This window comes from Mustela putorius, unplaced genomic scaffold, assembly GCF_011764305.1.
Source record: "Mustela putorius furo isolate JIRA1106 unplaced genomic scaffold, ASM1176430v1.1 tig00001012_pilon_pilon_pilon, whole genome shotgun sequence".
Lineage (NCBI taxonomy): Eukaryota > Metazoa > Chordata > Mammalia > Carnivora > Mustelidae > Mustela > Mustela putorius.
This window is the reverse complement of record NW_025421531.1, coordinates 2,049,450-2,076,379: the sequence shown is the minus strand read 5'-3', so window position 1 is coordinate 2,076,379 and position 26,930 is coordinate 2,049,450. Positions and strand designations below refer to the sequence as shown.

The 26,930-nt window shown below is 47.9% G+C and overlaps 1 protein-coding gene and 1 long non-coding RNA gene across 4 annotated transcripts in view; one reads left to right on the top strand and one right to left on the bottom strand.

The window, feature by feature from the left end:
- Window positions 1-1,083: 1,083 nt before the first annotated feature.
- DYRK3 (dual specificity tyrosine phosphorylation regulated kinase 3) lies at window positions 1,084-15,842 on the bottom strand. Of its 2 annotated transcripts, none has more exons than XM_004756194.3 (3): window positions 15,563-15,842; window positions 13,435-13,546; window positions 1,084-7,687 (listed from the first exon to the last, which is right to left on the bottom strand). In XM_004756194.3, the coding sequence occupies exons 1-3, from the start codon at window positions 15,637-15,639 to the stop codon at window positions 6,113-6,115; spliced, it is 1,764 nt and encodes a 587-aa protein (XP_004756251.1). In that variant the 5' UTR covers window positions 15,640-15,842; the 3' UTR covers window positions 1,084-6,112. The 2 variants fall into 2 exon arrangements, with proteins under 2 accessions (XP_004756251.1, XP_012913557.1); XM_013058103.2 differs by lacking the exon at window positions 15,563-15,842 and adding an exon at window positions 15,299-15,538.
- A 7,276-nt stretch (window positions 15,843-23,118) lies between these two features.
- The window catches only part of LOC101673289, a 101,015-nt gene continuing 97,203 nt past the window's right edge, over window positions 23,119-26,930 (top strand). For both annotated transcript variants that reach the window (XR_001180077.2, XR_199708.3), the window contains exon 1: window positions 23,119-23,381. This is a non-coding gene — a long non-coding RNA (uncharacterized LOC101673289). The remainder of the gene's footprint in view (window positions 23,382-26,930) is intronic.

Genomic DNA, 26,930 nt, shown 5'->3' with positions numbered 1-26,930 from the left:
CCCTGGGCATGGTATTAGTTCCGATTGGGTATCCTCGCGCATCAGGAGCCTGTCAGCCGCCAGATGCAGGGGCAGGGCTGGGCAACCTTTGCAAAACAAGGTCAAATTGTGGCCAGGCTCCGGCTATGGAAAGATCAAGATCAGACCTCAGCATTGTTACCGACAAGCAGTAGTCACTCAGGTTTCTGCCTCTGGACTGAAATGCCTTCCTGGGTAATGAAGAGCAACGTGCAACACACCAAGTGTTCCCAGTGCCATTCCATCGCCTTCTCTAAGCTCTGAGTTCTGAAGAGCCCCACGGCTGTCCTGGCTTGGGGTATACCAGATGGTGGGGGAATGTGGACAGCGTGCGGAGGAAGGCTGATAGAACTGTGCCCGGCTGTAGTTTCTCTGACCCTGCAGCTGCTTTCGTGGGAGCACGGGAGGCCCTTCTCCAGCTTCAGGCCAGGCTCCCAGAAAGCCTGTTCAAGAATCTAGGGGACGATTCAAGGACGGCAGAAGGCAGTCCTCCAGCTCGGTGGCCACTGGGCTCCTGTTGCCGGGGCATCATGGCCCAGAGCAAGATCAGCAGCAGACAGGAGCGAGACTGCCCAAGGGCCAGTAAGAACTTTGTTTCCCTTTCCTTCTATGCTCTCAGTTCTGTGAGGATTTAAGTTCTTGAGTGGTACAAGGCTTTGGCCCAAGACAAACACTGAAACTTCTGAAATAAAACTGTACTCCTTGAATCTGCTTGATAGGATTCACCCTTAAGGCTGGGCCCCTGAAGGCTAAATGTCAGTAATCCTGATGGGAGAGCGGATGTGTAGGGCCCCTGGGAACATGGCCAGCCCTACATGGCTTCCCATCTCCCTTTTCCACAAAGCCAGGGTGTATGTCCCCAGGCTCTGGGGAGCTACAAGAACTGTAGCTGTCTCTCATCCTACCCCTTTATTTCCTTTTTTGAGCATTTTCTTTATCATTGTCAGCGCTGAAAACCCATGACTGGTGCCCACTCGCATGCTGGGAACCTCTCAGGGTATAGCACCCAGGACCAGCTAGGGACGTCCTCAGACTTGGTTTTGAAACAATCAGGAGATGCTGAAAAAGTCTCAAAGCATTTCATCTTTATTTTTTTAAAAAACAAACACCCCCCACCCCAAAACAGAACAAAACAAAATCCATTGACTCATCCATGCCAAGCTACACTTCCCAGAGGAAGCGTGTCAGCAGATTCAAAGGAACAATGATAGAATCCCATGATACCAAAATGATTCAAACGTGATGCTTTAGAGGCTGACATCCTGAGCTGAAACAGTCACGGGTCACCATCTGGCCCGATTTGGGGCCCTTCTTTCTTTTTTAGCTTATTTGTGTGGTGGCAGAGGAGGGGAGACTCTCTCTAGTCAACAGGCAGGCAGGCTTCTCCTGTTATAGAAAAATGATGACAGTCTAGGCACGACTTAGCGGTTGGTGAGCTATATTAAGAATCATATTCTCTCCTTCAAAGTCTAGACGATGTATTTGTGGCTCTGGCTTATCTCAGGGGTTATGGATCTCAGGAGCCAAAGCTTTTAGTCCTTACATGGATGGGTTCATTGTGACGCTTACAAACTTACCTCACTGAAATTAGTGGGCATACTTGAATAGACACTTGGAAAGGGTTACCCCTAATCGCATTATAGTTGAAGGCCAGGTTTGGAGGTAAATTCCTTTAAATTCCTGGGATTCAGGAAATACAGTTTGAAGATGAAAGCGGGACATGTTCAACTGAGGGTATGAAGAATATTCTTGAAAACGGGGAGGCTGATCCTGGCAGAGGACAACTGTTCCTTGATGTGCTAGTTTCTCGTCTTATCTTGTCCCTCTCTTTATTTGGAGACTTGAGGTTGTTCATATCACAGATGACTGCAGTGGCTCTGCGTGTAGTTAAGTTACAGCACTCTACGGACCAGTCATCTCCAACATGATGGGAGACCTGGAGAAAAACATGTTCTGTCCGCCTGGCTCAAAAGTTCAGTACTTTTCCTTCATTCTCAAAGGAGAAAAAAGTATCCAGAGGCAGTCCAGAATGATCGTTGCCACTTTTCCAGCTTCCATGCTGAGGACAACCAACAACAGATGCATGAGAAATAATTAAAAGCTTTCCATGGTTCACTAAACCAATAGGAGCATTGTTAGGAAAGCTCAGCATTTATCAGCTGCTATTTAAAATTTAGCATTTAACTTTAATTATGCCTACTTAGGAATTAGGCAAAACAGTGTTTCAACACGACCAGCTGCTGCAGATCCAAACTGTTTCGTGGTTGAACTTTTTATTTAATCATTTGTTCTGTTGCTTTTTGATCATGCAACAAACCCCATTCTTAACAGATTAAAGGTCAAAAAAGTTAGGAGTATAATGACATTCGCCAGCTAACCCGTCTGTCCCAAACCCTCTTAAGACACCGAAAACTCAGGACACCTGGGTAGCTCAGTTGGTCAAACATCAGAGTCTTGATTTCAGCTCAGGTCATGATCTCAGGATTGTGAGATAGAGCCCCGCATCAGGCTTTAAGCTGGACATAAACCTGCTTAAGTTTCCCTCTGTCCCTCTACCCCTCTCCCCTCTCCCACTGCTCTCTCCCTCTAAAAAAACCCAAAAGTCAAAAACCAAAGCCAAGAAAACCCCCCACTGAGGACTAAAGCATGCTCCTATAGTCATACACTAAAGTCTTCTGGAGAAAAGCCATACTACACCCTCTCTTCCTTCAGAGTGTCTGAGGGACAGAAACAGAATCTTTTAAGTCACAGTTAAGGTTCTGGCTGTATTTTTCACTATTATCAAGGTGCCAAGTGCTAGACCAGATGTCCTCACATAATCCTCCTCTGATTACCCTTTCTCAAAAAGGAGAGATTAGAGATCATGTGGGTCTGGGGCACCTGGGTGGCTCAGTGGGTTAAAGCCTCTGCCTTCAGCTCGGGTCATATTCCCAGGGTCCTGGGATCGAGCCCCACATTGGGCTCTCTGCTCAGTGGTGAGCCTGCTTTCTCCTCTCTCTGATTGCCTCTCTGCCTACTTGTAATCTCTGTCTGTCAAATAAATAAATAAAATCTTTAAAAAAAGAAAAAAAAAAGAGATCATGTGGGTCAATTTAAAAGAAGACAAGACGTGAGCACCTTCCTAGTGCACGGAGGGAAGCGAACCCCGACCACCTGCACACGACTGACAGCGTTACAGCCGGTGCACTGAGCATCATGAGGACGTGGGCCCGCCCATTTGAAGCTGACATTCCAGTAAAGGAAACCATGATAGCCTGTGATGAATGAACAGATCAGTCACTGGGAGGTAGGAAAGAGTCTGATACGAGGAGCAGGTATTAGCTGGATTAGCCAATGTCCCATGTTGGGGGGCAAAAGAATGACTCTAGGAATAAGGTAAAACAAAACTTCCTACCCACTCTTTTCATGGTGGCAATAGCAATTCGGAAACTCCATTGATTCGTTCAACTTAAAAATCAGTAGAAGCCAACCCACTTGAGCTGTTTAATTGAAATGACCAGAAAAGGGGCGCCTGGGTGGCTCAGTGGGTTAAAGCCTCTGCCTTCGGCTCAGGTCATGATCCCAGGGTACTGGGATAGAGCCCCACATGGGGGGGGAGGGTCTCTGCTCAGCAGGTAGCCTGCTTCCCCCACCCCTCTGCCTACTGTGATCTCTGTCAAATAAATAAAATCTTAAAAAAAAAAAAAAAATGACCAGAAGAACAAAAATGGCTGCAGAGCCATTCAGTGACTGCTAGGGAGATAGCCTGAATCTCTGCACGAACTCTGATCCAGTTCAGTCACTCTGCTATGGGCAGGGATCCAAGTGACAATTTAACAGTGGCTGATAAAAGGGGGCACCGGGTAACAGCTTCTAAAAATGACAACTTGCCCTAAACTTGAAACCAATTCATCAACCTCCCCAGATCCATCTGGTACAACAGGCTCGTTTTAAAGCAGCCCACTCTCCCTAAACCTGACTCGGCTGCGGAAGACGGCGCCCCAGCCAGCCCGATGACTCTGCTCTGCGTCACTCTCCAGGTTGCCAAACCTAGGCAGAAACACATCTATCCGCCTTCCCAGAGCTTTCTAGAATTTGTATGGCGTCAGAGTTGTCTACAGCCTGTCCTCGGCCTGGTTCCAGGAACCTAAATCTATCTACTCAATGCACTGAAACGGACCACGTGACCACCGCAGCCACGGACTGCCTCCTCTCCCCGCGGCAGACGGCGTGGGCTGACCCAGGAGATTGCTTCCGACAAACACATCCCGGTTCTGGGCACGGCAGATGTGTCTGGGGCAGCCGTCTTTTTTAACGCTGTTTGCTTAAGAGCAGGTCTTCCACACTGATAACAACGGGCAAAACAACCCCGACACGTGCTCTGCCGAGATAACGTGGCGGCTGCTTGCGCTGCTTCTCTGTGGGGCCGCGGGCTCAGCAGGAGCTGGAGGGACGTGGAGTGTGGGTGTGTTCCCACTGCCTTCGGTAAACCCGGAGGGAAGGAAGTGATTCAAGTTTTAAAATGTGCCATTGCTCAGGCACCAGAAGCACCAGGATGTGCCCTTTTCAAGAGGCCAAGGCCTCAGTCTGAACCCTTATGCCCGCGGCCAAGGCCATGCTGTGGACATCGGGTCACTCTCCGTTTTCACAGCCCATGCTGTGGAGACCAGAGTACTTCTGAGGCAGGAGTTCCTTCAGTGATGTGCCCCTGGCATTTCTCGTCTTCTGGTTACGGTGTTGCCCGGCGATCTTATGATCTCTGACCTTAAGGAGCTCGCAGACTAAGTTCTAGAGTGAAAATGGAACTGGGCCATCCTGGGAATGGTGCTGAAGAAAGCAACGGTCTACCTCAGAGAGGCCGCTCTGAGGACCAAGCTCGGGCACACTCTTGGAGGAGGGTGGAAGCAGAGGGGAAGGACACAGTAGCACTGAGTTTTGAGTTACTGTGCCTTCTCCGCCCTTCCAAGGAAGACATCTGGCTAGCAGTCAGCTTTACTGTCAGCCCTCGCTGAAATCTTAGCAGAGAAAAAGAAAGGATGTTCAAGCGAAGGAAAAGGAAATGGTTGACAGCCAGCACCTGGATTGTCTTATAGCTGAAGTTCACTCAGCACCTAGGGGGCAGTCTTCGGCTTAAATGGCCGGTGGGGAGACTGTGGCATGCTGAAGCGGCAGAGGGCTGGGGAGAGAGGAGGGTGGGCTCTGGGCCATGGTTAGATTTCTCAGAGAGTGATCACTTTTATAGGGAAGAAGTCCATGGAAATGCAGCAAGTTGGCTGGTCTCCAGGGTTCCGAGAAACTCGGGAACTGAAGTTTACCTGCTGCTTCTCCCTTAACAGTCATCTGAGGCAAAGAAGCTGCTTTATGCTCCCTGGAGACAGGGGTGAGGTGGGGTTGTAAAGTGATACAGAGGACTTAAGTTTTAAAACCAGTGCTTGGTAAAGGGCTAGGATAGCTATAAAATGCCTTTCCCAGGAAACATATCAGAAGCAGAAAAATCATAAAAATAATAACAACATAAAATTAAAACAGCACACATCACAGGATTGAAAGAGAAATGAGTCATTGAGGAGCAGTGACACCACTTTTTCAAGTGACTAAGAACTTCCAGAACCTTCCCCTGCCTCATATTCTGCCGAGCTCTTTCACCTGGGATGAGCCCACAGAACAGCCTGCTGGGGCAAGAGGGCTAGCTTCGGCTCTCATCCAGAACCACGGCTGTGTCCCAAGCTACCCCTCTGGAACAGAGGCTGAGGGGGATGAGAAGTGACGAGTGGCCAGGATACACTTCCCGGGGCACCTTGTATCTTGAGAAAAAGGGACTTAAACCAGTAGCAGCATACGTAAGGTGATGTACATCTGACGACAATAACGAAGATGCACTGACCTATAAAAAGTCATTTAATGTACATTCCAGGATGGCCAACACAGGCTGGTTAGGTAATTAGCCCTTGAAGAGTTCTGTTACATCATATAAAAATGTTTTGCCTTGTTAAAAAAAAAAATCTAGTCTAACAAAAACATATCCGCCAATGGGCCTGTATTTTTTCCCCCATGTTCAGGTCTGCAAGATAATTAAAAATACAAACATATACATCTCTGAGCACAGCACTGTCCATTAGCTAATGAGTTTCGGCAGTACACTGCACAGAGGTATACCACCACTGGTTTCGGACATTAAGTTAGCTTTAAGCTTATTGGCTATTCCGACAACTGGAGGCAGCTTGGAACCCAGTCCCTGGAAAGCGTTTGCAGGATTTACCACCCGTTTGCCTGATACCTTTTCGATGGTGACAGGTCTGGGCACAGACTTACTAATCCAAGGATGTCTCAGTGCTTGAGCTGGGGTCAAACGGGCAGAGGGGTCCCACTGAAGGCACCTTTTCAAAAACTCTATAAACAAGTAGTCATCACATCCCTTCAGTGCTGTCACCCAGTCTTTGCTGCCTGGGGGGCCCCGCTTTTTCCCCCTACGTGAGCGACCCCCCACAAGCACGACCCTCCCATCTGCCTGAGTAGTCACAGAACAGTAGCGAGGTAGGCCCTTGGAGTTAATGAAGTACTTGGCACGTTTGGATTGCTCCAGAAGTTTCGGTGGTGGCATCCCGAGCAGCTCCATCATGCAGGCCAGCTGGTCTCCCTCATCCTCTCCCGGGAAGAGAGGCTGTCCTGTTAGAAGTTCTGCAAGGATGCAGCCAAAACTCCATATGTCTATAGGCGTGCTGTAGCGGCTCCCTAAGATGATCTCGGGAGCTCTGTAGAACCGAGACTGGATGTACGTGTAAAGCTTCTGGTATTCGAAACAGCTGGACCCGAAGTCAATGACCTTGGTCGCACTGCGCCCGTGGTGCTTTAGGAGAATGTTTTCTGGCTTCAGGTCACAGTGAATGATCTTATTTTTGTGGAGAGCATCCAAGGACTGCAAGATGGATTGGGCAAACTTGCGAACTAACTGGACGCTAAAACCCTGAAACTTGTTTTTTTTAATGAGCTCATAAAGGTCTATGCTCAGCAATTCGAAGGCCATGCAAACGTGGTTCCGGAAGGTGAAACTTTCCAGCATGTGGATGACATTCATGCTCCCAGTTTTGTCCTGCTTTTTAAGATGCTCCAGAATCCGGATCTCCTCAGCGGCTTGCCGATGGAAGCGCTTTTCATTGCGCACCATCTTCAGGGCCACGTACTGTCGAAGTTTGTGATCGTAGACCCGGGCCACCTGCCCAAAACTGCCCTTGCCGATAATCTTCAGCACCTCGTATCGATAAGCTAGATGGTCACGAGGCACGTGAATATAGGCCCCGTCTGCATCGTCATAGCCACCGTTATTGGGCCCGCCGATCACTCCGTGTCTTTTTTTGGCATTTGGGCCCACGAAGTAAATCTCGGGGTAGTTGACGATCTCCAGCTTCTCGTAGGCAGTCAGGTGGTGTTTGTACTGCTTCAGGGCTTGCTCGGGAGTCAGGGGCACTGCTTTGGATGTTTTGGCAGAACTGCTGGCTTTCATCGCATTGGAGCTATCTGAACTTTTACCCTGAGAGGCGGCAGGAGAGCACTTTTCAGAGTCGTTGATGCCATCTGTCTGAAGAGTATCAGATCTTCTGTTGCCAAATTCTTGAAACAGCTGTTCTACCTTCACCTCACCTCCGCTCAGAAAGCGCTGAGTATGATCTCTGGTTAACTGCTCGGTGGTGATCTATGGAAAAGAAACATGAATGTGATGGTGAAGCCACTAAAAATAGGGGAAGGATGAAAGAACCTGTCCCCGGCCGGAACCACACCAGAACTGTCCAGTCACATAGGTTACAATTACCCAAAAAGTGAGATGAGAGGCAGGAGTCAACAGAGACTTGTGTCATACCGATCTTCAGACCCCCGGAGTACAATTGGCCACCTCAACCCCCAGTATAGGCCTTGCTTTGTTTAAGAACAAACGGTCTTCTTACCAAACCCTAAACATGCTAAGTTCCTTCTAATAGGTCTGTCTTTCCAGTGAGAGTCCTCTTACCCAACCCCCCTCATCCTGCACTCCTTCAAGTTCCAACTCAAGTCCCCTCCCTTCCATCTGGAACTACTCCAAGCCCAGGCGAATTAACCTCGTATCTTAACTGTAGCTTTTCAAGTCTGTACCACGTGATCTGGCATTTGATTATACACAGACTGTCTCCTATTGTTTACTGTTTTGAGTATCTCACCAATTCTTAAGGGCATACATCAGAATATGCATATTAAAGTGTTCTGTTTAAAAAAAAAAAAGAAAAAAGAAAAAAAAAAGAGGAGAGAAAGAATCCACGAAGGACCAGGCACTATTTGAACCCAGGTCTTCTGTCAGTCCAGCACCCTTCCCACAGACACAACTTGGCACTGGGTTCTACCAGCACTTCTACTACTCTCCACTAGGGCTGAATCATGGCTGTGGCCTGGAATCAAGCAAAACCTCATTATCTACTCCCAGGCCCCCCTCAAAAATGACTGAATGCTTGCAGTTCAGCTCACTGAATCACAAGAGTTCTAAGCCTAAGAGAATTCCTGAGATCCTCTGGGCCAATTCTTTATGCATCTGATGAGTAACAGTGAGAATCCAAGGCCCCGGGAGGGGTGGGGGAAGTTCTGCTAAAACTTTCCTATAGAGATAGTGTCTCTCTTCTGCGTCTCTAACCTACACCTACACCCATTCTTCCAAGGAAAAGCCTATGTGATAAAGGCACTTTACTCTTTACACTTGAATTTGCTTAACATTCTCCTTCAAGAAACCATAACTCACTGAAGAAAGCTCTACTTATTCCTCTGAGATGAAATATAATTCTATGAAATTAGATGGAGGAAAAGAAAAGCAAAAAAGAGAAATACAAAAAAATTACACACACACACTAAGGAAAATTCAAGATGGTGCTAGAAGGAAAGAAGAAAACAAATGAAAAGGTCATGATCCAAAGTGGCCATATCCTTAAAAAACAGAATTTTAATATAACCTAAGAAAACAGCACAAAGCCTATTATCTAAATAACAATATAAAAGAGAAAACATAAATAGCAGCAAAAAAAAAGAAGAAACAATTTAAGTGTTGGCCAATTTTATATACAGCTGTAGTTTTTAAGAGCCGGACATTCACTCCTGCCTGCTCCTTTCAGGTCATTTCTATCAATTTGAACATTTAGGGAGTCCTGTAGTTACAAAAACCGGGTGGTACCTGATAGCACACAAAAGTGAGGCAAGCGATAAAACTGTAGCCACACTTTGGCAAGCAGTGTTTGAGTAAAGAGATGATATATGCACCGAGAAAAATCTCTGATACCATAATGGAGAACTATCACTGGTCAAGAAAATAAAACAGGCCTGCAGACAGAACCTAAATACCTTGCTAAGTAGTAAATATTACACAACATGTTTCTTATCAGTAAGAAGTCAAATGACTCTTTCTGTCCTCAGGGCTGAAAAAACAGAAGAGGGTCCCATCCGTCTCTCTGGTCACAGGAACCCTCACTGTTCACTATTACAAGTGCTTTAAAAAAAAAAAAAACCCACAAATAAACAAGAAACAAGGGTTCTCAAGGAACTATAATCCAGGAGGCGATGGGTTTGGCAGAATGAGGGAATTAAAATTCTTTGGTTTTAGGGAGATTTACATAATAAAAGCGAAACTCCGCTTGCATCCCAGACGGTTTTCCTTAAAATTTTTACACCTAACTTCAGTGCTTCTACATATTTACTGTGAGTCACGTGCTGAAGAAGAGAGAGGTCTATGGGAGTCCTGGCTATCCTGCTTAAAAGCTTTAAGTCCCTGGGCAGGTTGCTTGACCTTTCGCCCAGTTTCTTAGCCTTAGTTTCTTTATATATAAAATGTGCATAATAATACCAATTTGCAGGATGCTGTGTGAACCAAATTATAATTAATAATATATGTGAATGACCCTTACAAGCTATAAAAGATTTTACAAACACTGGTAATAATTTGGCAAAATTCTCAATATATCAAGGCTTAAACTATGTGCCTTCTCTTTGCCCTTTCAGTTTCTCTCTTCTCTCTGTGGGACCTCCTTCCATATCTCCAGTCCCCCTCCAGCAGACATCTGGCACTAAATAGGTCTCCCGTCTCCTGCAGCATGATAGCCCCCACAACAGGCCTTCCTTTAGGGTGCACGGAAATCCCACACCCACTTTCTCTCCCAGCAAGAAACCTGCTTTCAACTTGCTCTACAATTTAAGGTGTCACCTCTTCAAGTTACTAGAACTTTAACAGATCAATGCCTTAACCCAAAGGAATGACCCTCCAGAACCGAGGTCACCAATGACAAGCTGGTAGGAAAGGGATTTGAGGGTCCATCCCTGGGTATTTTACCAACTCTGCCTACATGTAAGGCTGTGCCGGCTCTGGAGGTCTTCATTTCTGTTTGTGATAAAGAGAGGGTCTCAGGCACAGAACATTAATATAAGAACAGAAATTTAATTTGCATCGAACTACTACAATAAAATTAGGGATGTTGTTTGGATTTCCTGACTCTGGTTTTTCCTTGAAGTGAGCCTAAATCTCACTCCGTGTAAACTGAGTCTCAGTTTGCCCTCTGGAACTACACAGAAGTGTCCAAATTTCATGTAAAAGTCCTTCACATCCTTGAAGGGGGCTGTCCCACCCCCACCATTTTTCCCTGGGCTCATCAACCCACCACATCCTCTCCCTTACAGGGTTGCTTGGTTGCTTCCTATCCTATTCACACTCTCAACGTGGGCTGCACTGCATGTCTCTCTGGAAGTGTGGCTCCCAGGAAGAAAACCATGCTCCAGGTACAGTCCACTCTGGATTTTCAAGGTCTGAGTCTCCAGTGAATCTGAAGAATTACAGGAAGGAGTTTTTCCACACAGGGAGGGGTTCTCTTCTTAGGTTTCTTTCCTTTCCTGTACATAACTCAAATACTGGCCTGAATCAATCATGTATCAAGACTATTGTGCTATAAATAAAATCTTCCTTTCATTGTTCTAGGAGAATCTACAATGTGCATGCATGTTAAAGTATAATAGTTATAAAATACTACATATTTCTAGTCTTTAGTTATAATCACAATAACTGAGCAATACAGATTATATACTAATTATTTTTATAATTATGTAATTATCCCACAGGGACAGATAATGCCAGATTAATCATGTTTTGTTTAAGAATGCTTCACATATGCTGTTAACTTGAAGGGCTCTTGACATTTCAAATAGAATCCTCAGCTGTGTTAATAGAGTCTTGAAGATCTTGTTGAGAAATTCTGAGAAGGCATATACTTCTCATCCAGACAGGAAACACTCCATTCTCTTTCCCTAGCTCTTGACCCTAAATCTGCAACACAAAACTTAACCCAATAAAAGCCTATATGCAGATGGTTTATGGTATACAATGAGAACATAAGAACATCTTGGATAAACAATGAAGCCTAAAGGCTTTGTGAAAACAGCAACAGGGTCTGGGGATGGAGTCATGTCAGAAAGGTCTTTCCATGTCAACAGAGGTCAAAGAGCCTATATTTCAGCAAAGTATGCAGAGACACCATTACCTTCGAATGAAAGTCCTATGTCCTCAAAATGGTTACTCTGTATATTATACATTAAGAAATTCATTTTGACCCTGAAACATACCATTTAATTGACCTGCTGGGAGATGATTAGCATTGGCTAACTCTAAATTGAAGTTAAAATGAACTTTTAAGTCACATGTTAATGAACCAGCCCAACTGCAAAAAGTTTCCCACAGAGACATGCTAATGGGCAGCCAGTAACCAAGAAAACTGATGGTCAGATGGACATTGCGGAGGGGATGTGCTATGGTGAGTGCTGTGAACTGTTTAAGACTGATGATTCATGGACCTGTACCCCTGAAACAAATAATACATAATACATTATATGTTAATTAGAAAAACAAAACAAAATAAAAAACCAAACTGAGGTCAACCAGAGGAGTATGAGATTCTGGAGCTCTGAGAAGTTTTTCACATATTAAAGAAACAAGCTTGCTGAGAATGGAAAGGAAACTTACTGTACTCCAGAGAACAGGTTAAAAATAGGGTGACCAGCCTTCTAAATATATTTAGCCAATACTCTGTAATATTATTAGCCTCAGAACTAGTGAAAAGATTGACTTTAATAGCAAAAGCTGACAAAAAGTTGGGGAGGGCTATGAAAAATGCATGCAATATTTTTTGGAATATAGAAACAATTTGAGGTCTTAGATGCAGAAATGTGAAGGAGAAATTACAAATTAGTATATTCAGTTATTCAATTCGTTCATTAGATGATATATACAGCAAATGTTAAAGTCACGGGATAGCTTTTCCCTATCCTGGAACTTGTCCAAACCCTGTTCTCCCTACTACTCTGTGTACCCTGAGGGAATATGAATTAATTTTTTTATTACCTTAAGTAAAACAGTGTCAAAAGCTAAATGTCTGCAAGCTCCAGAATGATTAAATTCATCAAAAACCAAACTGTACTGTTCAAGTTTTATTTATGGTCCATAAAGTGATTCTCTGTAGCATACTAATAAGCTAGGACTGCATTTCTCTCTTGCAGGGGAAAATAGGTACGGATCTATGAATTCAGGGGTATTTTCGATTTCTGGTTTTTGTTAAAATGAGTTTTTACAACACACAGCCTATATCCTTCTATAACAAAACAAACATTCCCTCGATAAAAGAATGTTTATAGCAGCAATGTCCACAATAGCCAAACTATGGAAAGAACCTAGATGTCCATCAACAGATGAATGGATCAAGAAGATGTGGTATATATACACAATGGAATACTATGCAGCCATCAAAAGAAATGAAATCTTGCCATTTGCGACAACATGGATGGAACTAGAGCGTATCACGCTTAGCGATATAAGTCAAGCAGAGAAAGACAACTATCATATGATCTCCCTGATATGAGGAAGTGGTGATGCAACATGGGGGCTTAAGTGGGTACGAGAAGAATAAATGAAAGAATCTGGGATTGGAAGGGAGACAAACCATAAGTGACTCTTAATCTCACAAAACAAACTGAGGGTTGCTGGGGGGAGGGGGTTTGGGAGAAGGGAGTGGGATTATGGACATTGGGGAGGGTATGTGCTTTGGTGAGTGCTGTGAAGTGTGTAAACCTGGTGATTCACAGACCTGTACCCCTGGGGATAAAAATATATGTTTATAAAAAATAAAAAATTATATAAAAAAAGTAGCTTATTATTTTTTTGCTAATGCCATATATTTATCCCCGTGATTGAAAGGAATAAGTGCAGCTCCAAATAAAAATCATTCTATAAAGCTAAAGTGGGAACATAGCAATTGTTATTTCAAAGTCAAGAGAAACCAAAAGGAAACAAAAGAGTCTGGGTTGCCAGCGAGATGAAACTGTACCTTGGGCATTAAGTAGCACTTCCTTCTTTTCAAGACAACTAGAGAGCAAAGAACAACTTCATTTACTTACATTTAGTCTTCTGGGCAGAGGCGGTTCAGAAGGATTGCAGAGTACATTGGAACAGGGTGGGCATTTGGTTTCATCTATCATCATGAAGGTATCATAGACACCATCCCCCAATCTAGTTGAAAGGATTACAGATAAATCCATCAGTAACTTAAGTATATAAACTTGTATTTTCAAAACATTCTGTGTCTTTATTGCCTCACATCTGCCACAAAAAACTAATACAAATAAATGTCTACACTGCATGTTGGCATTGAATACAAACAACTGGGGTATTTGGCAAAAGAACAGAGGAAGCCCAATTTTCCTTTTTTCTTTTTTTTTTTTTAAAGGGAAGCATTTCTAGGTTTTTATTTTGAAATAGTTAAAACAAGTCTGTCTTTGTGAATGTTCTTAAAAAAAAAAAAGGGGGACTCTCAGGGTGCCTGGCTGGCTCAGATGATAGAGCATGTGACTTTTGATCTTGGGGTTGTGAGTTCAAGTCATATATTGGGTGTAGAGATTAATTAAAATTGGAATATTTAAAAAAATTAAAATAGGGACTATCAAAAGGATCTCATTTAACTTACTACTTGCAACTAGAGGCTAGTTGAAATCTGAAGCCTAAAAGCTAACAGAACAGGAAAAGAAAGAGGGAAAAAAAAAAAGGCAGAGGTAACTATATTTTAAAAATCAGAGACTTGGATTCTAATCTCAGCTCTACCACTGGCTGTATTAACTTCTTCCCTGACCTTGTTTTCCATACGTTATATGGGAAGAATAGTTTCAGTCTACAAGAAATGAAAGGTCTTAGGGCTTTCTTATTTTTATTGTTTATTTACGTACCTACTTAACATCTACCTAATTTGTAGAAACATACAGGGAAAAGCACAACAAATACTAAAGGGATTCTCTAAATTACAAAATGTACTGAATTTCACTTCTATATCCACTTCATTTTCTGGTGGATGGTGGAAGCTAAATGCTAAACGATTAAGGAGCACCTCTGTTCTTTAGCACTGTGTCTCCACAACTGAAGAGGGAGAGGGTTTATTTTATTTAATCCACAGGGTGGTCCTAGATAATGTATTTCATCTACCACTAAGAATATGAATTTCCCAGTTATACACATCAGTCTTTCAGTGTATCATTTTTACATAATACACCACAAATTCAATAATAATGACCAGGAAGAATTTTTAAAAATCTTTTAAAATATGCTGAAATATTTATTTCAGTTTTTTAATTTCAATATTTAAAGTTGCCTTTAGAAACTGCTTTGTAAAATTGCTTCTAGAGCTTTCTTCATTGATGTGTTATAGAAACACAAAGAATAATTTAAAAAGTCCAGTACAAATATTTTTGGAATATTCTTTTTAAAAACTAGCTCACATTCTGATAGCATTATTTATATCTTTACTGGAAACTGCTTCTCTGACAACCCAAAATTCGGGATGTGACTGAGTCTTTGCCAACAGCATGAATATAATAAATAAAATGGAAGAGGCGTCCACCTTTATAGAGAAAAAGACACTGAAGACCTGCAAGTATTCCTATAAATAGGCAGAGGAAATCACCCGAAGGAAGTCTGCATGCAAACGAAGCGCAGGGCCGGGGGCGGGGGGGGTGTCCCTAGTCTCCTTTTAGGCGTAAAATACAATGCAAGGTGGAGAATCTCTCAAAATAGGATCCCCAGAAAGCCCTACTCAGCACAACCCTTCACCTGCATATCCGAAGCCGACCGCACCCCTCACGGCAAAACCCCAAGAGTTCAGCCCTTGGTTATCTGCTCTGAGCAACAGGGCTTCCGTGAAAGGTAGTGCTCCCTACCTCCACAGTTTGCTAAAAAAGCCCCACACAACGTCCCAGGTTCTTAAGAGTTCCTTACCATATCCCCGATCTAGGGCTGCTTCTCGTAACTCCGCTCCAGCCCCCTCCCCCGATCGCGGTGGGCTTGCGGGGGAGGGGAGCTGACGGAGGGGAAGAGGGTGGATCCGTCCCCCGGAGGCGGTCAGAACCCTTCCCTCGTCCTTCTGCTAGCGGCTCACTCCAACCTCAGTCCAGGCCTCCCCCGTCCCGCCCCCCGACCTCGCCAGCCTGCTCCAGCCGCCCACTCGGACGCCCCCAGCCCGTTACCCTGCGGCGCCGTTACCTCCGCTGCTGGGGCGGGAGTCCGACTCCGGGCGGCCCCGCATCCTTCTGCCCCGGCCCGCGAGCCGTGCCTCCCATCCGCTAGCTCGGGACCCCCGGGGGGAGGGGCGGCGGTTGGAGGGTTCGAAGTGCAGGGTCCACCTGCGCTGGGGCGGCTGCCGCCGGGACCGCGACGCTTCCCGAGGGAATCTCGTCCAGACACTGCAGATCCGCGCGCCTTCGCTCGCGACTCGCTGGGCCGGGAGTGGGGAGAAGAGCAGCAGGGGTGGGAGGGGGAGCGGTGTGGTCGCCTAGCAACCGCGGCACGCCCCGGGAAACGCCTCTGCGCCGCTACGCGGTGACGCAGGGGGGCGGGGCCCGAGGCCTCGCCCCACCGCGCGGCGGTGGCCTGGGCCACTCGCGAGGGCTCCGGGAGGTTCCGGGCGGGACGTCAGTCGCGGGTGCGGCGGGTGTTCTCTGGCGGCGAGTGAGCGGCGGGGAGCCGCTGCCGCTGGGGGGAGAAAGGCCCGGACGGAGGATTTGTGGAAGTAGCCGTGAAACCCGCAATTTCTGCCTCAGAAGTACGGCCCGCCCCTCACTGTCTATTGTCCTTCAGCACGTTGTAGCCTGAACTTCTAAAACCTCCCTTGAAGATGTGTGAAACAATGAATGAAAAAACGTGTCATTTCCATAGGTTTTCCCACCGAGGGGCTTCTCCCCCCGCGCCCCCGCCGGAGGGCAATGAAAGCTATAATAAAAACGTAGGAAGCTACGTTTAGTGACACTTCGGTGACACCGGGCCAGCGCTCCCGAACATCGTTTTGTTCCTGTCAGCGACCACACCGTAGGACATCCCCCTTGGACGGATTTAAGTAGGATCCAGAATTTAAGCGGACATCGGACTCCCCCGCCACAGGACGCCGCGGATGGTAGGGCGCCAAGAGCCATTTTTCCGAAGAGGAAACTGAGGCCACGGGATCCCTGCTTCTCCAGGATCTTCGAGGAAGTCCAACCTCCCAGCCTGCCTTTGGCTTGCAGTAGGCCCCCCGGAAGGCTCTGGGTTGGTTTTTTTTTTTTTTTCCTAGGAATATTTAGGGAGTTCGTTTCTTCCTTTTCTGAAAAAGTGAAGAAACCTCAGTAAACCCTAATGTTACATGGATTTCGATCCTTGGAACGAAGTGAGACGGAAGGAGGTTAAAATAGAAGAACGCAAATGCGGTTCTCTTGTGCGTGGCATCTAATCGGAGTTCCTGGAACCCACGAAACCCCGAGGCCCAAAGAGAGAGAAACAAACGTTCTCAAAATGCCGAACAGGGGCACCACCTAGTGGGGCCTGGAGACTCATTGTCCCAAACCAGCGTAGCATAGTCTCTAAATCTGAAAATTTCCATCCGAGGCTCATTTCCGTGTGACTAAAAGTCATATTCCCTGTTCTCATGCCTCCAAGTAAAATGTCCTTAAAGAGTCAAAGGATTTTCACTTTGTAAACTAAGAATGTGTCTGTTTGGGGAACTTTTAGCGTTGCGACCAATGTTGCTTGAGCTGCTCAATGACATCAATAAAACTTCCCCCGGCTCTTAAAGTTATTCTAATTTCATAAATAAGCTTCTGTGGGTTTTTTTGACCCTCCAAGCCGCACCCCAGCAATCCTGCTTTCATATGGGTTTGTGTTAGGGCTCCTGCGGAAGCTTTTGTTTGAAGAGAGTTCCATGGCAACAAAAGTTTGGACTAGATTGCTACTGAGGTCCCTTCCAGCTCCATGATTGCAAAATTCTACTGAATAATCCCTGTTCTTAGTACTTATGTGGACACCCTAGACCACTTTACTGCCCTGAACATTCAAATGGGACTTGCCCCCACAAGTTTTCTTGCCTCATTCTGAATCACTGCTTTGAGAGGAACACATCTCTGGTTTCAGACATACATACCTCTGTGAGCCAGCCTGAAGCATTCCTGCTTCCCTTCCTGCTCCTGAGGGGGGAAACAGAAGCTTCCTTTATCTTTAGCCTATTGTTCCCATGGTCAAGGAAGGAAGGGTTCCTTGGAGGTGCTGAAGCTTCATGGATCTCTGACTGTAGTGTTTTAAACACTTTCCAGTATTTCTGCAAAGAGCCCCTGTTTCATAACAGTCTGGCTGGGTTAAACAATGGGGTAGGTTAAAGTCCAATAAAGGATCTAACAGGAGCTTCCTCACCCTTTCTGAGCTGATATCTTGTGCCCTCTTGAGCAGCTTGAGCAGCTCCCATATGATTCATGTCCTTCCTTCCCCTCTAAAGCCCTGCTCAAAAGTAGTTCAAAATAGCCCTTATCTTTCTCCACATAGCTAAAGCCAGATTTAGCTAACATGGATTAGCCAAATATATAAGATGCCTGCCTGACCTTTGAAGCTGGTTCCAATGTATCTGCAAAATCAGGAAACTAACAAAGAAAAAAATGGCGCTATTCCAGGGACTTCAGAAATCAATGGGACATTCAGAATGTGATCTCAGCTGTTTCAAATGCATAGAGTAAGAAAATATCCCTGTGGCCATATTCACCTTCAATTTTGTGACGAGATAGCTGTCGGTAGGTTAAATTTAAAATAGTTTCATTGCTATGAATTATTCTTCATAGCACGCTCTGCCAATACATAATATGACATATGAATCAAAAAATTGGAAAGCATTTAAAAAAAATCATTTGGAGGCACGCCTGGGTGGCTCAGACTGTTAAGCGTCTGCCTTCTGCTCAGGTCATGATCCCGATGTTCTGGGATGGAGCAATGCATCAGTCTCCTTGATTGGCAAGAAAGCCTACTTCTCCCTTTCCCTCCACCTGCCGCTCCCCCCTGTTTGTGCTCTCTTTCTGTCAAATAAATAAATAAAATCTTTAAAAAATCATTTGGAAAGGAACTGTGAAGCTTTCCCTTTTCCCCCAACTGCATTGACCTCAAATTTACCTGAGCTCCAGAAAATGCACCTGCTATTTTTTTTTTCAGAAACACAGAAATCTAGCTCATTGAAACACTAAAACCATGTCTTATTTTTCTGAAACCCTACCAGTCTGCCTGACCAGACCCTGGAAAGGCAGTTCAGTTTTTTCCAGCTCTGCATTCAGGGGACATTTGAGGAGGTTAGGGCTTGGAATTGGGCAGATGCCTCGTACCCTTAACTATCCACTCCCATTACACAGGTCCCCTGACACCTGCCCTTGAATAGGTCTCTGGTTACCCTGACCTTCAAGGCCCATACATGCACAGTACACCACTTAAGCTGCCCTTAGGCAGCGGGCACCCTACAGGGTAGGGTAGAAAAATAGACCCATCCCTAATCATTGGCATTGCCTCAAGAGTAAGAGAGAGTACACCCCCAAATTCCCCCGGGACCTGCTCCCCGTAGGGGTCCCCCGTTCTTGCTACAATCAAGCCTTCCAAGTATGTGTTATTGGAAGATACCCTGGCCAGGCTGCCGAGCCTTGCCTTAGCAAGGCAGTCCATATTGCCCCAGCTCTGCTTTGAGCAGGAATATGCACATTGTGTAGATTAAGACTTGGAGTTAGGTAATGCTAGATATTCCCAGCAGCCCACTCTTATGACCCAGACTTGCCTAACATTGTGCTTTTCCCTGTCCCTCACTCCCTGACCTGTGCTACCAGGGCTTCTGTGATCCACACCCATCAGCAGGGCTTCAGCAGCCTACGGAGCTCAGGCCAGATGCAAAGGACCTAAATGTGCACAAAGGCACCTGAATAGCTTCTAGGATGGAGGGTGGCCACCACTTGAAAACTGTTGCTAGCTTTAAATTAGCAACAGTCTGTCCCCTTGTAGACTCACTCTCTGCTGGAGTTCTGGGCATCTGCAGCCATCATGGATCCCAGGTGGCCCGTTTGGCCTTGCTCCTGCGGCAGTGCCCCAGTACAGGGTGTAGACTGTGCAGGCATAAAGGGAGTCTGGAACAGGGCAAGTGTCCTAAGAGTCCACGAGAGTGGACTCTTGTGTTTTTAAGGCATCTGCCAAATTCCAAGCCCTAACCTAAACAAATATGCTTATTCCCCCTGGAAGCAGAGCAGGAGGAATTGGACCGTCTTGTTTAGGATGGGTACAGGGATGTGGCCGGATATCCTCCAATAACAGATACTTGGGAGCCTTGATGGCTGCAGGAGCCCGAACACCAGCGGAAAGTAAGTTCAGGTGAAGACTACTGCCATTCCAGTGGGCACCTCAGAACAATTTTCGGTGTTGGGCTACCTCCACCTTTGCACCTACGAAGGTGGTTGCCGATAGGTACCTGGAGAGCTTCGCCAACCCAAAGGTGGCTGCTGGAACTCATATGGTGCGTGCACAGGACGTGAAGGCCAGGGGTGCCGGCGACTAGGCCCAGGGCAAGGGTTGGGAAGGGCCGGATGACAGGAGGAGCCCTAGGAGGTAGAGCACATCAGCCCAATTAAAGATCTACCTTCCATTATGGATGATTCACCCCAAGCAGAGAGCTGGAGGTTTTTCAGCTCCCTTGACAGGGTGTGGCCTGGTGGCAGGCAGGACAGGGTGTCCTCTATTAGGAGATGTCTAGGAGTCTTTGATTCTGGTGAAGCCCAGTACCTAGCAGGCAGCAAGCAGGTCCATATGGACTGAGGGCTGCCCATTTGCAGCTGCCACCTCAGAGCCATTACCAGAAGGCTACACTGCTGGTGGCTATGCTGGTAGCTGGGTGGGGCCTGACCAGAGTTCCATATGGTTGAGGGCCACGCCCACTCCAGCCCGGCTTGGGTGGGGGGTATGTCCTGCGCATGTGCAGGCAGCACTGCTCAGGGTGGAGGGAGCGCCTGACCCCGGTCAGCGTCTGGAAACAATTGGTTACTGGAGCAGGCTCTTGGGGTTACAAGGTAGCTGCCTAATTCCGAGCCCTAACCTACCCTATTGCACATATTGCCACCGAAGGCAGAGCTGGAGTATCTGAACGGCCTTGCCAGGGCTAGATCATGGAGGCCTGTCAGGGCATCGTCCAAGAAGAGGCACCTGGGAGTCTTGATGGCCGTGGAAGCCCGGGACCCCAGCAGATAGGAGGTTCGCTTGGGGACTGATGGTTCTTCTTTTTAGGGACTGACTCAGACCAGTTTTCAGGAGGGTGGGTTCCCTCTAACCGTGAGGCTAGGCAGGGGGTTGACGAGGGGCTCTAACTTTAGAGGCTGTCAGGCCTGGCTGCCTGAAGGTGGCTGATGGTATTCAGAACGTATATGAGCCAGTGGCACAGAGGGTGGTATCAGGCACCCCAACAGGACAAGCATGGGAGCGGCTGGGTCACAAAAACAGTTATTGGAAGTACCTGACATCTGCCCGATTCCAAGCCTTAATGGGCACAAAGGCACACATTCCCGCTGAAGGCAGCGCTGGAGGAATCTGGACTGCCTTTCCAGATCCACCCAGGAGGGCTAGCTGGCGTTTCCTCCAATAGCAGATGCCTGGGAGCCTGATGGCTGGAGAAGCCCAGGACTTTATAGGCACCGACTGTGGTCAGTTTAATGGTGCCACCCCAGAAGATTTTTCAGGGGGTGGGTTCCCTCAAACCTGAAGGAAATTCATGTAGTTGGCCTCCCACCCAATTACCCAATTTCTAAAGGCCTGGAGGGCCTTAGCAGCCAAAGGCCTGCTGCTAGGTTGAGGACCAGGTAATGTGGGGTATGGCCAGGCCACAGGAGGGGGCTATTTGGAGTATCTGACTGACATTCGCTTAATTGCAAGCCTTGACCTATGCAAATGCACGTATTTCTGCTGAAGGCAAAGCTGGAGTAGATGGACAGGGCAGGTGGCTGACTGGAGTCAGATACCTGGGAGCCTTAATTACTGGGGGAGCTTGACACCATTACTGCCATTCAGCTTATTGGGTTCATGTTGGAGTTCCAGAGGGCCTGGACTGTCCCCAGCAGCCCACAGGTAGCTGCCAGGGTGAAGACTGGGCGTGTCTGGGATGCAGAGGTCAAGGTCGCTAGATACCTGCACCACGTCGATGTTAGGCCACAGGAGGGAGATATTGGGGGTATAAGGTGCAAGCCCAAAGTGCAAAGCCCATATACCCATTGTGAACCTTTCTCCCAAAGGCGGAGCTAGAGATTTTGTGTGTGTGTGTACACATATATGTGTGTATGTGTGTGTATATATATATATATATATATATATATATATATTAGATTTTATTTATTTGGGAGAGTGAGCAAGAGAGGTGGGAAGGGGCAGAGGGAGAGGGAGAAGCAGACTCCCCTGCTATGGGAACCCCGACTTGGGGCTGATCCTAGGACCCTGGGATCATGACCAGAGCCAAAGGCAGATGCTGAACTGACTGAGCCTCCTTACATGGATGGGTTCACTGTCCCACTTTCATCTTCAATCTGTATTTACTAAATCCAAGGAATTTAAAAGAGCTAGAGATTTTTTAACTGCCTTGCCAGAAGGAGCCTGGCTGTTCATACAGGCTTTCCTCTGTTTGGAGACACATGGGGGTCCTGGTTCCTAGAGAAGGTGCGACACCATCAGGCAGCAAGTTCACATGCAGAACAACTGTGCCCTTTTGTGGCTTTCAGCTCAGAGTGCTCTATGAAAGGTGGGCTCCCTCCACAATGGTGGCTATGCAAGTGGTTGGGGCCTGGCTGGACTATCATGAACTTGAAAACCTGGGTCTGCCCAAGGTTGATATATGGGATGGTTACTGCTCAGGTGTGGGTTGCACAGGTTTGGGTAGCCCAGGACCTGGGAGAGGGCAAGTGTCAGGAGAGGCCGGGCCACAGGAGAGGACTATTGGGTGCACCTGGCATCTGCTTAATACCAAGGCTGAAGCTCCAAGAAGGTGCATATTCCTCCTAACAGCGGACTTGAAAGACTCTGCGCTGCTTTGCCAGGGTGAGTCTGGGTGGGTTTCTGGAGGTAGCCACTAAATAAGAGACCCCTGGGTGTCCTGATCGCTGGAGAAGCACGGGACTCCACAGGCAGCCAGTCCATATGGGGGCCGACTGCCATCCTTTTGCAGCTGCCTGCCCCCCTGCCCTCCCTAGTGATTTTCAGAAGATGGGTTCCCTCTGCACCAGCAGCTTTGCACATGCTCGGGGCCTGGCCAGACTTCCACAGGTTTGGAGGGCCTTCTGGGTCTTAAGGGGTGATCTGTGCATGCACAGGCAGGCAGGTCAGGGTAGCCAAGGATGTCAGCAGGGCAAGTGTCGGGAGAGGCCAGGTCAATGGGGAGGGCTCTGGGGATTACAGGGCTTCGGCATAATTCCAAACCTAACCTATGCAATGCACATATTCCTTGGGAAGGCCTAACTGGAGTCATCTGGCCCGTCTTGCCAGGCCTGGGTTGTGCGGGCTGGCTAGGGTAGCCTCCAACAGGAGACACCTGTGAGCGGGGATTGTGGCAGAAGCCTGGAACCCCAGGAAAAGGCGAGTACGCATGGGCACTGACTGTGGCCAGTTAAAAGCTGCCACCTTAGAAAGATTTTCAAGGGGAAGGCCCGGCGGCCAATCAAGTGCTCGGGATCCAGCGGGAGTTCCACGGACCTGGAGCGCCCCCTGCAGGCCAAAGCCAGCTGATCCAGGGCGGACTGCACATGCGCGAATCGCGCAGGTCAGGGCCGCCAGGCACCTGGAGTAGGGCAGTATCAGGATAGGCCTTACGGTAACAGGACGCTGCCGTTGGGAGTACCTAGTGTTTACCTAATTCCAAGACTTAAACTACACAAATGTGTATGTTCTCCCTGAAGGCGGAGCTGGAGGCATCTGGACTGACTTGACAGAGTTGGATTGTGCAGGCTGGCAAGGGTCGCCTGCAGTAGAAACACGTGGGAGCTCGCTGGCGCAGAAGCCCTGGACCCAGCCGAGAGTAAGTGCACTCGGGGACTGTCACCCATTTGGCATCCCCTGAGACCCGTGTCCGGGGGGAGTGGTCCCCCTCCATTTTGAGGCTCTGCAGGTGGTTCCAGACGGGCACCAGCTTCACAGGTCGGGGGGCCCCAGTGCCCAAGTGTGACTGATGGGGTACAGATTGTACACGCATAGGATGGTCACGTCAAGGTTGCCAAGGACCTGAAACAGGGCAAGTACTGGGAGAGGCTGCGTCCCAAGACTGGTTTTTGGAAGTACCCGACATCTACCAAATTCCAAGCCTTAACCTGCACAAAGGTGCCAATTCATGCTGAAGGCAGAGCTGGAGGAATCTGGGCTGCCTTGCCAGAGTGGGGCACGCTTCACTGCTGGAGACAATAAGGGACACCTGGGGGCCCCGATTACTGGAGAAGTCCGGGACTCCACCAGGCAGCCAGTCCAGATGGTCTGTCATCAGATTAATGCTGCTGCCTCAGAATGATGATCTGGGGGGTGGTCCCTCTTCACCCTGGAGGCTTACAGGGGTTTGGGGAACAGCCTGTGCTCCCCAGGCCTGGAGGGTACCATCCGCTGAGGGCCGCTGACCGTGTGCTCTGCCGGCCCAGCTCAGTCGCAGAGGTCAGCATAGCCAGGGAACTGAGTCAGGGCAAGCTTCAGGAGAGTCTGAGTCAAATAGCAGGCTATCAGGGTACGTGGCATCTGCATAACTTCAAGGCTTACCTTACACAGATGTGCATATTCCTGCTGAAAGTAAAGTTGGAGTAAGATGGAGGGTCTGGCTGGCTGGTGGGGGTACCGTCTGATCAGAGACACCTGGGAGCCTTGATTGTTGCTGAAGTCTGAAATACCAACATATGGTATGTCTATGCAGGGACTGACTGTTGCCCATTTTAACAGCAGTCTCGATCAGTTTTTTTTTTTTTTTTTAAAGATTTATTTATTTATTTATTTATTTGACAGAGATCACAAGTAGGCAGAGAGGCAGGCAGAGAGAAAGAGAGAGAAGGAAGCAAGCTCCCGCTGAGCAGAGAGCCTGATGCGGGGCTCGATAACAGGACCCTGAGATCATGACCTGAGCCGAAGGCAGAGGCTTTAACCCACTGAGCCACCCAGGAGCCCCTCTCTGATCAGTTTTGGGGGAATGGGCTCCTTTACACTTGAGGCTGTGCAATTGATAGGGAATGGGCCGTGGCTCTGTAGGGGCAGATAGCCCTGTTCACCCAAGAGTGGCTTTTGGAATATGTACAGTGCAGGTGTGGGCCGTGCAGGTTAGGGTAGCCAGGACCTTGTACTCAGGGAGACAGGGCAAGTGTATGGAGAGGCCAAATCATGGGTTGGGGATAGTAATGGTATCTGGCATATGCCTAATTCCAAGGCTTAACATTCATAAAGATGAATATTTCTGCAGAGGCCAATTTGGGGAAATTTGGACTGCCCTGTCAGCAGGGGCCAGGTGGGATGGCCAGAGTACCCTCCGATGAGAGACACCCCGGGGCTTTGATTGCTGAAGCCCAGGACCTCGTTAGAAAAGTCTCCCAGCTGGTCTGAATGGAGATTGACCATCACCAGGTTCAGCAGGAACCTCAGATTTTCAGGCGGTGGGCTCTCTCCACAGTGGAAGCTAGCAGTCTTTCAGGACCGGTCTGAGTCCCAGGGGCTTGTGGGTGGGGGGTCTGCCTGAGGCCAGCTTACAAGGTGTGGACGACACATGTGTGGGGCTCCCAGATCGGGGTGGCTGAGGATCCAGAGCACACCAAGTATCTGGAGAAGCTGGCTCACTGGAGCAGGCTCCTGGGGCTACAAGGCATCCTCCTTATTCCAAGCCCTAATTTATCCCACTGATGGCCGACCTGGAGGAAGATGGAGGGGATGGGCTGGCTAACCGCGGTACGCTCCAGTAAGAGACATCTGGGACGCTTGATGTTGCTCAAGTCCAAAAGAGCAGCACACACGGGGAATGACTACTATCGCTTTCTTTTTCTTTTCTTTCTTTCTTTCTTCTTCTTTTTTTTTTTTTTATTTAAATTCATTTAGCCAACATATACGGGAGATGAGGAGGAATGGTTCCCTCCCCCCAGAGGCCATTGAGGTGGTTGGGTTCCGGCTGGAATTCCACAGGCCTGGAGCGCCCCCTGTAGCCCAGGAGAGTCTCTGCAGATCAGGGTAGCCGGACCTAGGAAGGGGCAATTCCAGGCAAGACGGAGCCACAGGAGGGGGCTGTTAAGGATAGAAAGCCATGGCCAAGACACAGGACCTACCTACTCGTAGTTTTCTCTCGGAAGGCTAAGCAGGAGATTTTCCAACTGCTTTGCCAACAGGGGCTGGGCCAACAGGTTGGGGTATCCTCCATCAGAGATGTGGGGGTCCTGGTTCCTAGAGAAGCTGGGACCCCCTCACCTAGTAAGTTCACACGGGGCTGGTTATTGCCCATTTGCAGCTTTCAGCCCAGAGAAGTTTTGGGAACGTGGGCTCCCTCCATGCCTGTGGTTATGCCAGTGGTTGGCGCCTAGCCAGAATTTCACAAGCTTGGTGGACTGTAATTCCAAACCTTAAGCTATACAAATGAACATTCACCCGATGAAGGTAGAACTGAAAAAATCTGGACCACCTTGCCAGGGCAGAGCTGGGTGAGATGGCTGTGATACTGTCCAGTAAGTGACCGCTCAAAGCTGTGGTTGCTGGAGAAGCCCAGGACTGAGTTAGGCAACCAGTCCAAGCGGGGGCAGTCTTTCACCAGTTTAAAGCTGCCCCAGAAAGATTTTCTGGGGGTAGACTCCTTCTACCCTGATACCTTAAGGTGGATGAATTCAAGCCAGAGTTCCCCAAGCCTGGAGTGTTCTCTGCAACCCAAGGCGGGATGACAGAGGGAGTATTGCTCACGTGCAGGTCGGGCTAGCCAGGGACCCAGAACAAGACAAAGTTGGGTGAGCTGGGTCACAGGAGGAGGCTCTGGGCATACCTGGCATATTCCTCACCCCAAGCCCTAACTTACACATGATCCATATTCCCCTTGAAGGCAGAGCTGGAGGAATCTGGAATGCCTTACAAGGGTTGGACTGGGCAGACAGCTTCTAGTAAGAGATGCCTGGGAGCCTTGATGGCTACGGAAAGCTAGGACCTCAGCAAATAATAAGTACACATGGGGATTGTCACCCATTTCCGTGGATCCCTCAGAACAGGTTTTGGGAGGTAGGCTCCTTCCAACCTTGAGGCAATGCAGGAAGTTAGGGACGAGCCCTAGCTCTGTAGGCCTAGAGTAACCTGGCTAGGCAAGACCAAGGCTAGGCTGGCCGGGTGCAGGCTGCTTACGTCAGGAGGCGCAGGTCAGAGGAGTCAGGGACCTGGTGCAGGGCAATGTCAGCAAGGCTGCGTCACGGGAACAGGCTATTGGAGGTAGCTGGCATGTGCCTAGTTCCAAACTTTAACCTGCACAAATGCACGTATTCCGCATGAAGGCTGTATTGTTTTGGGAGGCAAATAATGCTCAAAGACTAATTTTGTTTGCCAACAATGTATTTAACAAAGGTTCCCTGTGCGAATTGCCCAA